This window comes from Myotis daubentonii, chromosome 9 (assembly GCF_963259705.1).
Source record: "Myotis daubentonii chromosome 9, mMyoDau2.1, whole genome shotgun sequence".
In the NCBI taxonomy this organism is placed as follows: domain Eukaryota; kingdom Metazoa; phylum Chordata; class Mammalia; order Chiroptera; family Vespertilionidae; genus Myotis; species Myotis daubentonii.
In genome coordinates this window covers 34,152,438-34,165,663 of record NC_081848.1, presented here as the reverse complement: position 1 = coordinate 34,165,663, position 13,226 = coordinate 34,152,438, and the positions used below count along the sequence as shown (strand labels likewise).

General features: G+C 38.2%; 1 protein-coding gene across 3 annotated transcripts in view; it reads right to left on the bottom strand.

Annotated features, from left to right (window-relative positions):
- The window catches only part of PRCP (prolylcarboxypeptidase), a 68,880-nt gene that overhangs the window by 32,641 nt on the left and 23,013 nt on the right, over positions 1-13,226 (bottom strand). For all 3 annotated transcript variants that reach the window (XM_059708322.1, XM_059708321.1, XM_059708323.1), the window contains one exon: positions 327-467. In XM_059708322.1, the coding sequence (XP_059564305.1) occupies positions 327-467 (141 nt within the window). The remainder of the gene's footprint in view (positions 1-326; positions 468-13,226) is intronic.

Genomic DNA, 13,226 nt, shown 5'->3' with positions numbered 1-13,226 from the left:
TTTGTTCATTCAAAAAAGAAGGTAGGGTTTCAAAAACAATTTTTTTTAATTCAACTGTCTAAATATAGTATTTCATTATTTCATGTGAAATTCTTTAAGGCAAAACATGCAGGCTTAGTGGACATCAGTATTTATTCTTTTGTGAACTGCCTATTCATTGTATTTTGGGTTTCTTTTCTATTTTTTTCTATTGAGTTTATCTTCTTGTTATTTTTTTAAAGAGCTTCACAATTAAGGACAATAATACTTGGTCATATATGCTGCAAAATACTTTTCCAGTTTATCATGATAAATAGAGCATAGGAACTTCACAAATCTGCACATACCGTATTGTTGCAAAACCAGATAATGTCCCCTTCGTTACCAGTGTAGAAAAGTATTGATCCACCCTCTTTCCTCCAGTGTTGATCAGCTATTAGGTACCGCTGATTAAAAGTTTTATCATTCTTAAATCCAAAATGATCAATCTATGACAAAAACAAAAACAGACAAGACACATATTTCAAAGAAAAGTAATTAAATGAGATAAACAAAAAAATAATTAAATGTATTTTTCTATTAAAATCAACCTACGGTACAAAAATTATACTTCATTTGATTTTACTATTAGTAGTAATATTGATAGTTATTTTTTATATTGTAAGATGAAACAAATTATTTTCTTTATATTGCAAGATAGCAATGTTGTTGGTGGTCAAGATTTTCAGTATAAGAGAAAAGATACAATTATAAAATCAAATAGCTACTTTAAAACACATTGATGTTAAAATTAAATTGGAAATACTGATGTGAACTCATTTTTTCTAAATTTTTATTGGGGTGGTATTGGTTATAAAATTATATAGGTTTCAAGTATACAATTCTATATTACATCATCTCCCAAAGTTAAGTCTCCGATCTCCATTTATCCCCCTTTACCTTCTCCCCCTTACTTTCCCTCTAGTAATCACCATACTGTTGTTTGTGTATATGAGTTGTTGTTTCCCACCCAGCCCCTTAATCCCTTCACCTTTTTCATCCAAACCCCCAAACCCTACCCCTCTGACTGTTGTCGGTCTGTTTTTGTATTTATGAGTCAGTTTCTATTTTGTGAGCCCATTAATTTTTAAAATCTCATTATCCAAACTTTCAAAATATCAAAATTCAAAAACGAAATAGACCACTGAAAAGTCTATAAACATTGTCACCCCAGTAACACTTGACATTTCAAGGGCCACGATTTTAGTGTCTAATACCATTCCCCACTAAAAGGAACTAGGGCTTGTTATTGATGTGTCTGACTAACATTTGGGTCAAGGAAGCTAGTAGATGAAGCTATGTCTCTTGCTGTTCAAGGAAGCAAGGAAGTGCTCAAAAATTAATGGAGTTATGTCTAACAGGCATAGGAACAAACTACAAAAGATTATCACTGGGTAAAGTTTTAACAAATTGAATATAAAACAAACTGAGCATAAAGAGAATAGTAGTAGTTGATCAAAATATTCAATTCATGAAAATTCATTAGTCCATAAGGGTATCAAAGAAGAGAAAGCAAGAAAAATATGCATTTGTTACCATTTAAGGTGTCTATTAAACCAACTCCTTTGAAATTGGAATACAAAAGAGTAAAGAACTCAACATTTAACCTACCTTTTCCAAAGAATTATATTTCAGTGTACCAAACAGTCCCAGTTGATGAAAAAGAACTCTGTTCAATCAAATGTCAGCCATTGCAGAAGCAATGACAGAAATAGAAAAATCATAGTTTTGCAATCCCTAATGAAGTTACTGACTCAGGTAAAAATTACGAAATGGTGCTAAAAGCATTAGGAGAGTGAATGATAGAGGAATGAAGATTCATATTAGTGCCAAAGTAATATCATAGAGAATACTGCACTTTCACAAAGGGAAAATGTAACTTCACAATGGAAGAATCAGGTTAGCATCACCTTAATCTAGTTATCAAAGTGAGTGAGCATCACTAACAGTGAGATAGGCAGGGGTTCTGTATCTCTTCCCATGGTACAACACAAAGCACGAATCACCTATGATGAATTCTTTTTTGTTTTTTCTGCTAAATTGCCCTTCAAAAGACTTTATCAATTTACATTTCTACTAACAGTCTATGAGTGCCTGCTTCCCTTCATCTTCATCAACGCTAGATAACATTAGTCTTTAAAGGACTTGTATGCATGCATATAAGCATAACCAATGGACATAAGACACTGGGGGATAGGGGAGGCTAGGAGACTGTCTAGGGCGGGGGGATAAAATGGACACATATATAATACCCTTTGTAATACTTTAAGCAATAAAAAAAATATACCAAAAAATAAAAAAGATTTTTGCCAATCTGAAGGGCGTAAAAACATTTTAAAAAGCAAATTCTTGATAAATTACTTAGTCTGAACATTTTTCCAGATGTTTACTTGCAATTAATATTCCCTCTTTTGTGAATTGCTTATTTGTAGCCTTTGTCCACTTCTCAATTGGAATATTGGTGTTTTAATTTATCAGTTTGCAGGTGTTCTTTTTTTTTTTTTTAAATCCTCACCCAAGGATATTTTTCCATTGATCTTTTAGAGACAGAGTAAGAGAGAAGGAAAGACAGAGAGAAACACATTGATTGGTTGCCTCCGCATGAGTCCTGACTGGGGCCCAGGTGGGGTGGAGCCTGCAACACAGGTACCTGCCCTTGACCGGAATTGAAGCTGGGACCCTTGGGTCTGTAGGCCAACCTCTATCCACTGAGCCAAACTGACTAGAGCTGCAGGTGTTCTTTATAGAAACTATGGATATTAAGTCTATGGCTGTTTTTGCTTGCCTCAACTTTATTTAAAGTATTATTTGCTGTGTGAAGTATTGGAGGAGGGCCACCTTTCTATCAAGCATTATGTTCCTGTGTGGAAAGAGGTCTACCTTCCCATGTGGAAGGTTCCTGGCCTCTTACCCCACCTTCTAGGTTTTCCTCAAGGGAAGGAGAACAACTCGACTTGTTGAAAACTTTGGCGAAAACGCTCAGCTCAGATCCATCCTCTGTCCTCTCTGTGAAAACGCACTCATCCTTCTCTGTTCCTCCATAACATGAGTATTACAGGGGCAAGCCCTCACAGGCTGACCTCAGGGGTGAAATATCAGCAAACCTGCTTCCCTAGCAGACCCCAGCCATGTGGTCCAGTATCAGTTGTGGTGGTAATAAGAGTAATATTTATATTTCCATCTGCCACACTCCTGTGTCTATCTCTTAATAAGTTCTTGTGTCAGTTATAGTCCAAACAGAAAACAGAAGGCACATTCAAATTAGAATAATTCAGGAGACTTAATAAAGGGACTATTTACGAAGGTGTGGGCAGAGAATAGGGGAGATAAGCAGGATAGTGCAGCAACCTATGTGTAGTACAGCAGAGCTTTTACCACTCCTAGGCCTAAAAGGAATGGGATGGGGGCATGGCTACTGAAATCCAGAAGAGGATCCTGTAGAGCTAGCTGCCCTCAGATGAGGGACACAGGCAGCTTGAGTCAGCGTGCAGGGAGGAAGCCAGAGAAACAAATACCCTGACGGTTCTCTTCTTCCCCTCTGTCACCAAGAATATAAACTTCAAGCTACGTAAACATAGTTTCTTTCCAAAACCTAATGGCTTAGAATACTAGGGGCATTGTGCCCTCTGCTGTTGAAAATTGGGACCTACATGCCACTTCCAACTCTGCCTCCTAAAGAGTTTTATAAATCACATGAAAGGGGACAAGGGCCTTCGAAACTATTTGATCTGTGTTGTTCAGCTGAAGAAACTAGGCTCAAAGGTCAAGTGACTTTGTCACAAGTCAGAAGCAGAGCTGTAACTTTTAATTATTTGTGTAATTTGGTTTAGGTGGTCTAAGAAATTTTAAAGAGATGCTTCCATCCTTCACCTTGCAGAGGAAAGATCCATGAGATGAGCAAGCAAGGTACAAAAAGAACATTCTTTAAATAAAGTTTATTGTGACAAAAATAATGATATGGACTTGAGAATTCAAAAATGAAGTCTACATACAGAAAAGCCTATGAGAACATTACATCTGGTAGACACAGTTTTAGTGGCAATTTCGGAACAACAGGGGTAAGGGGGACAGAGTATCTATTATGTGCCTGGCACCATGCTGGTGCTTTCCACAGATCACTCTCATCCTCCCAGTCACCCTCTGGGGCACTTTTCATTATGCCAGTATTACAATAAGGATGTTGAAGCTCAAAGAGGTCAGATAACTAGACCAAGATAACATCCTATATAATAAAAGGGTAATATGCAAATCAACCAAACAGCAGAAGGACCAGTCACTATGATGTGCACTGACCAACAGGGGGCAGATGCTCAACGCAGGAGCTGCCGCTCAGCCACAAGCCATGCTGATGGCTGGCGAGCACAGCGGCGGTGGCAGGAGCCTCTCCAGCCTCCTGCAGCACTAAGGGTGTCCCACGAGGGATCCCAGACTGCTAAAGGGCACAGGCCAGGCTGAGGAGACCCCCCCTGCCCGCCCCCGCCCCCCCGCCAAGTGCATGCATGCTGTGCACTAGGCCTCTAGTAACTAATAAATAAAAGTCAAATACAATTATTTTTCATGTGCTTTTATCCCCTAACCAATCCTACCTCCAACAAAAGCCTGCTTTTGTCAGTATTACACTATTGTAGACAGGGGCTGAGTACAAAGTTCAAACTTTGTTAGGGGACACTAGGGTATCTGTCTCCTAAATCTGCAAAATGAAGAACATATCCCCCAGCCATTTACTAATGGCTACACTGAAGAATATGTAGGATATCAGTGTTTTCAGTGACCTCAGTAATTGTTACTATACTGCTACTTTTAACTCATTTAATTAGGCCACTGATAAGAAACAGAATCACACTGACTCTCACTCAGTAGCCTTTAGTTTTAGAAACTCAGTATACAGTTGCCTTTATCTATGGACACAGATATATGATAACAGCTAAGTGAAATTTTACTAAAGATATGAAAAGTATACTCAGAGATATACAGGACAAAAAAAATGAACTCACTCCTCCAATAAATCAAAGCACCTTGAAGGAGGGCACTCTGGTTTCCAATTCTAATCTAGAAATGCGAAAATGAAATAAGGCCCTTTTTTTCCATTTGATATGTGTCCTATATTAATTCTGGAACTGTGGCATTACATTTAGAGTTCCTAAATGTAGAGAATGATACCATTTCTGGGTAAGCTTGATCTCCTCTTCAAGGAGAGGGAAGGGCACAATTTTCAAAGAAGGAACCACAACCTGGAAGGAAGGTGAGATTTAGGTAGGTCCTAACCCAGTGATGGCAAACCTTTTGAGCTCGGCGTGTCAGCATTTTGAAAAACCCTAACTTAACTCTGGTGCTGTGTCACATATGGAAATTTTTTGATATTTGCAACTATAGTAAAACAAAGATTTATATTTTTGATATGTATTTTATATATTTAAATGCCATTTAACAAAGAAAAATCAACCAAAAAAATGAGTTCACGTGTCACCTCTGATACGCATGTCATAGGTTCGCCATCACTGCCCTAGCTTATAGCTCAGTGGTTCTCAACCTTCCTAATGCTGCGACCCTTTAATACAGTTCCTCATGTTGTGGTGACCCCCAATTTCATTGTTACAAATTGAATGTAATTAAAGCAGTGATTAATCACAAAAACAATATGTAATTATATATGTGTTTTCCAATGGTCTTAGGCGACCCACAGGTTGAGAACTACTGCAGCTGGAGAGGGGTAGATATCTACAAGTGGAATCCTACTAAGTTAAGTTGTCCCTTACAGAGTAGTAGCCCCAGAGCTGGGACAAAATGGGAGAGCAAGTCATATCTTAGGAGTCAGGTCATGGATGACTCCCATTAATTTCCACCTCATATGTCAGGGCCATTAAAAAGTCCTGCTTAAGTGTTTACCTTTGTTCATCTGTACTATGAAGATATCAGGAAGAACTGGAAACTTTTAAAGAACTAAAAGGAAGATAGTATTCCTTGAGGACAGTGTAATGGTGACAAGGGAAATGGTCCCAAGTCCCTCTAAGACAACAGTGAGTATAAAAAGAATTGCCCTTCCCCTCCCACGGAGAAGCTCTCTCCATTGCCAATCTTAACAGGTCTAGTTTCCATTTTCACAAAGAAGGTGAGAGTTTCTTCAGATATCACCTTCAAATAAAGCCATTGTTCCATGTAGTAAGACACTGCTCTTCTTTTCACACACCTTATGTTCATATTAACCAGGAGAATGATATTCCCTCCTTCTATACTTTCTTGATAACCTTCCCCTAACTTTAAAAAGAAGGCTCTTATTTAAAGAGAAATGACCAGGGGAAAGGAAGAAAAGGAGAGGCTTGGGGGAGTCCACCATGGAAAATTTTGGCTAAGTGTAGCCTCCTATACTTATAAACGGATAGTTAGAAAGGCAAGAACGCAATAGCTACCACAGTGCTTCTGTACAAGACAGATACTTTATAAGTAATTATTAGATAAGTGCAGTTCAAATCTTCCAAATCAGTAATTCCCCACATTTCTTGTTATATTAAAATTTTCATAGACATGTTCTATCTTAGTACCTGGTGCTTGAGAGAATATATTAGAAGCTATTATAAATTCAATAGTAGTATAAATTAATATCATACAACAAAATCAAATTATATTTTTAAAATGTACTTGGCAGGAAATGGATTCAAACACCTGTTCCAATAGCTGATCAGTACTCACTAACCCCCTTTTCCCTCACCAAGGACTGTGGGTTCCAAACAGGGAGTCACATTCTAATTTACCAAAATTCTATGAAAACAAAATACTGTCCACTCTACTGCTACAGCAGAGGTGGAGATACCCTGCCTTCGAGAACACTGAAATGTTCCAGTAAATCAAGAAACAACATGTTTTGTCAAACAAGAGTTGAGTGTTTCATCAGATAAAGATTCCAGTATCACCTGCTGACTAAACAACTCCAGAAAGCACCACATGATCAAAAATTTCCGACTTTTGTGCCACTATAATTACCTGGTTACAACATAACCTTCCAAATTAGAGATAAAGTGCTGCTGTGATTATGAAACACATAAATATTACATCATAAAAGTGTGGCCATCAGAGGGCGCTGTAGTATAAGAAATAAAGTAGGAGAGACCATGAAGGTTTAGATAGATTCATAATATTTTAGGACAGGAAGGGAACTTAGATATTCAGTCCAAACTCTTAAGTGAAAAAACTGAGATCCAGAAATGCCAATTATTTTAAAACTTTCTTTTTAAAATAAAGATATATTCACATCATTCAAATATGGCTTTCATCATCATTTTTAAAGTCAGGGATTAAAATTTACCCTGTTAGAAGTCAGGTAGTGGTTATCCTTGCAGGGGGAAAGTGACTCTAAGAAAAAAAATGAAGAGATTCTGTAGTAAGATAGTGCATTTTTCAATATGTATAATAAGATAATTAACAAATAGCTTTGTTACTACTTAAGCTTTCCTTTAAGATATATTTTATATTTTAAGATTTCTTTTATAATGTACACATGGTGTTTACATTTGTATTTCACTATAGTCAACTGTAAATTATATTGCAGCAAGTCACATCTATATTAAATGTTTCTTTCATTTAAAAATATGTGTTGAGTACTCTTAAGTGACAGACATTAAGGAAAGAGAACTGAGTAAGATACAATTCCATCTCTCAAGTTTTGAATCTAACAAAAGGAATGAACATACTAATAGACAACTGCATGATGGTGTGATTAGGTTCTATATACAAAGTGCTGTGGAAGCTCAGTAGAGGAGGTTAACATCCTGCCTGAGAAAATCATGGAATGCTATACCAAGGAGGTGACATCTGAGCTGAACCCTGATAAGAAACAAGATTTTTTTGCAGCCCTAACTGGTTTGGCTCAGTGGACAGAATGTCGGCCTGCAGACTAAAGGGTCCCAGGTTCAATTCTGGTTAAGGGCATGCACCTTTGTTGTGGGCACATCCCGAGTAGGGGGTGTGCAGGAGGCAGCTGATGATGTTTCTCTTTTATCGATGTTCCTAACTCTCTATCCCTCTCCCTTCCTCTCTGTAAAAAATCAATAAATTTAAAAAAAATAAGATTTTTTCAGGTACAGAAGAGCACTTTAAGCAAAGGGAGCATGATGAATGGTGAAGAACAAAAATAGTCAGGAGCTGTTGTTGTTTAATGGCAGGAGGTATATACTAGTAGTTTATGAGGGTAAGATTAGATTCATCATGCTGCCACTAGATGTAGATATGAAAATTTTCCAATAAAGAGAACCCTAACTGAAATCTGAAATTGCCTCTCTAAATAAATCAGCAGTGAATAAAATCAGTCCACTAGAAACAGAGCCTAATGAGGCAGAGACTTTAGTCAGTTTTGTTAAGCCCCCAGGAGACTAGAATAATGTCTGGCAAATAGTAGATCAGTGAATATGTAGAGAATGAATGAATGCATGCATACATCTTAGCTCTGCAAAATTGGTATAAAAACAGACCAAACCCAGCTTCAAAGAACAGCATGATTCAAAATAATGAGAACGGAGATCAAAGTTCCGAAGATCAAGCCTGTGGGGTTCTTTTATTACATGGGTCTGTTACTGGCTGTGGAAGAGTTGCAGAATGCTGTAGTTGGATGTGCCTTTTGCCCAGTGACAAGTCACATGCCTAAGGGAGAATCCAAGCATAAAATCTAAAACTAGTTCATCACAGTTTGGCCTTATCCAGGCTGCTGAGGAAGCAGAAACTGCATGCCCTCTGCTGGAGGTAGAAATGAGAAGATAAATAACTACACATTAATATAGACAAAAGGCCAGAATCTGGGTGGAGAGTCAGGAAAGGGCTAATCAGCATTTTACTAAAGTATGTAACCTGAAGTATACCAGATCTTATGACAGAGTTACTCAGTTTTTAGGGTTAATAGGATTTAAGGCTGTGGCTCTCAGCCAGTGCACAGTTATTTAACCTGAATGACAGCTTCTTGTAAAATGTATATCCTAACGACCCATTCAGCAGCATCCTCGAGTTCAGTAAACCTAAATATGCTGCAAAATGTTGATTTGATCAATATGTAAAATACACTTTTTCAACAACTGAGTTTCATGAAAAAGGAAGAAACCTGAGAGGGGTATAATGTCCAAGGGCAATAAAGTACTAGAGGGAATAGCTGAGACTATAAGTGAGAGAGGGGTTCCAAGATGCAAAAAGATTATGAGGTGGCAGAAGGGAATGGGGTCCATAGCACAGATGGAGGGATTTGACTTGGACCGGCTGTTCTGTGGAAAACGACCTGGAGAAAGATGATAAAGAAAGGGAGAAAGTGTAAACAAAAGGCTACTAAAGGTTCAAGTGAGAGATGATGGCAAGACTAATAAATAAGCCAGATTTCAAACCCAAGTCTCTCTTCAATTGCTACATATATAACACATAAACAATGTTCACTTTCCAAAATTATACACTCTGGAAATACCACAATGAAAAAGGGCCCAATGTATGACATCGGCAGTATTCACATAATAGCAATCAACAAAAATAAGTCTTTTGAACAGCTGTAACCACCTCTACCACCCTTTTATAACTGATTCTGCACTGACACTGACTGTGGGCATTTCAAGAGAAAAAGCCCTACTAAACTGGTGAGAGAGTCCCAAGACCATTAGGTTCCCCCTAACATTTAATAGAAATTAACAAAGTAGATTCTATTTCCACTCTTTTCCTCCAGATACTATTTAAAGAAACTTTACAAAATGAGAATCTAATAGTTCTCAAACTTTAGTCCCTGCTTCCCTCTGGTGAGACAAGATATCAGGTTCACAATCTTGACCTAGTTCCCTCTGTTAAATTAATAAACTACTTTTTAAAAAAAAGTACTACAGCCGAAACCGGTTTTGCTCAGTGGATAGAGCATCAGCCTGCGGACTGAAGGGTCCCAGGTTCGATTCCTGTCAAGGGCATGTACCTTGGTTGCGTGCATATCCCCAGTAGGAGATGTGCAGGAGGCAGCTGATCGATGTTTCTCTCTCATCGATGTTTCTAACTCTCTATCTCTCTCCCTTCCTCTCTGTAAAAAAAAAAAAAAAAAAAAAAAAAAATCAATAAAATATATTTTTTAAAAAAAGTACTACATACAAACAAGATATTACAACATAATGCCAAAATGCATCTCCTCCTTTTGCACAGAGGGCCTGCTATGATTCACACTGGAAGAACCACTGGAAGAAACCTATAGCATTCTCTTTTTAGAGATTACTTTAAAAATAATGATTCTTATTACAATGACTAACAACTGATTTTAGGAGCTTTAAGCATCTGAAACATTAAATTTTACAAAACCCCCATATGAAGAGTATCCACAAAAGGAAGCAACTGAAAAAAGTAGCTGCCTAAGCTTTTTCCTCTTGGGGAACTCCAACATCAAATGTTTGGTCATGGTTTCACTATACAATGGCCTCTGGAGAATTTTTATCATCAACTCTATAGACTACTCATTGTTTTCAGCATTTATCCGGTCTGAATTATAGGGCACCTTAAAAAAGATAAAGGAAGGGAAAAGGATATCCTCAGCTAAAACCAAAAAGCTCAGAACAATAGCAGCAAGTTCAAACAGGACCAAGTTGCCTCTTTGATTACTTTCAGGTGCTTTTGCCACCACGTCACCATCCTGTGTAGCAACTTCCCAGAGCTAATAGGATGTAGAGAAATGAAAGTCAGTGATTAAAGTCATTCATTCATTCAAATATTTCTTGAGTGCCTACCTTGGGATAAATGCTAGAAATACAACAGTGAACAAACTGAATATGGTCACTGCCCTCCTAGCACTATCTTCTATATATATAAAAGCGTAAGTGTCTGTCCGACTGTCTGACCAGTAGCTATGATGGGCACTGACCACCAGGGAGCAGACGCTCAACGCAGAAGCTGCCATGACGCGCACTGGACATTTAAAAAGAAACGGCACCACGGACCTGGCACCAACAAACCAACACTCGGCTTCCCCCAAGTGAGACGCAGGCCCCACCACCACCCTGGAGCAACAGCGCACCAAATCGCAGCCAATATTGCAAGGACCCCATGCTGCAAAATACAGCCCACAGCCCAGCCCAGCCCAGCAATGGTTGCTGTGGGCGCCGGGTAATTACGTCACATAGCAACGCCCGGCCTTTTCTCCCTAGTGACTAGCCTCCTTGGAGTATCTTCAGCCCAGGAACACAACTTGCTTTATAGCCAGGTGCAAATATTATACACTTTAACCAAATGTCTGTGAAGCATTTTCCTGTGCCTCATCTCATTTGATCCTCACAGAAGTCCTGGAGTAGATAGATAGGAGACTCGGTGGAATCCTATTTTCTTTTCATTAGCCAGAAAAAGGAGATTTAGAAAGTTTAGAAACTTGACCCGACTTAAAGAAAGTAAGAAATGATGGACGTTGAAAATGACTTCAGGTTTTCTCACTGCACAGAATATAGTCAAACAATGCTGCAGTTAAATATTTCACCCTTTGTTCTCCCTGCGTGATCTACAATCATAATCTGCTTCATATTGATATTTACTGCTGTGTTGCTGACATTACCTGAAAGAGAAGTTGGGGTGCTTCACTGGGCTGGAAAAAGTTTACCTAAATCAGAAAGCAGGTCAAATTAAGCAAGTTTATTTATATACCAAGTGTACCAGTTAATAATGCAGACTTTGTAATCAAAGAAAACATGATAATTTCAAGAGAAACATCAGAAGTGCTTTATTCAAAGTAATGACCATCACCAGCTACACATTTCCCCCATCTTTCAGGTAATTTGTGGATATCGTTCCAATAGAACTTTTCTTGTTTTGAGGCAAACCATTCAGAGACCAAATTTTCCACTTCATCGTATGTTTTGAAGTGCTGTTCAGAAAATGCATGTGCCATCGATCAGACCAAATGGTAATCTGAAGGAGCAAGATCTGGTGAATACGGCGGGTGGGTTAATACTTCCCAGGCAAGATCTTTTAAGGTGTCTTTAACTGGTTTTGAAGTGTGTGACAGTGCATCATCATGAAGCAAAATTACTTTGCCATGTCTTCTGGCACATTCTGGTCATTTCACGATCAAAGCGTGGTTCAAATTGATTATTTGTTGTCTGCAGCAATCAGTATTAATGGTTTCACCTGGTTTTAGAAGCTCATAATACACCACACCTTCCTGATCCCACCGAACACAGAACATTGTCTTCTTTCCGAAGCAATTTGGCCTTGCAGTCGATGTTGATGGTTGAACTGGATCAACCCATGATTTTGTGCATATGGGATTCTCAAAACAAATCCACTTTTCATCGCCAGTCACAATTCAATGCAAAAAAGACTTTCTTTCGTGCCATTGAAACAACATTTTACTGATGACTTTTCGGTTTTCCATTTGTCTTTCGTTCAGTTGATGTGGCACCCATTTTCCTTCCTTTAAAATCTTTCCCATTGCTTGTAAAGGATCGGAAATAGTTTGCTGAACAACGTTTAATCTTTCTGCAAGTTGGTTTTGAGTTTGACACACATTTCATCCAATAATGCTTGTAATTGTTGGTCTTTAGACTTTCTCGGTTAACCTGGACCTTCTTTGTCTTTCACATCGAAATCATCACTTTTAAAGCGTTTAAACCATCATTCACAAGTATCTTGAGATGGAGTATGTTCACCATAAGCTTCCCAAAGTATTCAGCAGCACTTTTTTTCAAAATAAAGTAATGAATTAAAACTTCCCACAAATGCTCTTTTTTTGGCACAAAACTTGACATTGTTAAGCATAAAAATATCTATGATGTTAACACCTTCAGAAAATTTGACATATGAAGTTCTGAAGCTTGTTGTCAATACAACAAAATAGCATACATATCAAATTGCATATATATCAACATATGTGTAACTCCACCTATTGAAAAAAATCTGGCCCTTGCTGGTTTGGCTCAATGGATAGAGTGTCAGCCTGAGAACTGAAGGGTCCCAGGTTCGATTCCCGCCAAGGGCACATGCATGGGTTGCAGGCTCAATCCCCAGTAGGGGGGCATGCAGGAGGCAGCCAATCAATGATTATCTCTCACCATTGATGTTTCTATCTCTCTCTTCCTCTCCCTTCCTCTCTAAAATCAATAAAATATATTAAAAATATATTTTTAAAAATCCACATTATTAACGGTACACCTAGTATATAAAGCTCTCACTGGCACCAACTGCATGCATGTGCTTCCATCTGTCATTGTCGATTGTGAATTTGGTTGACA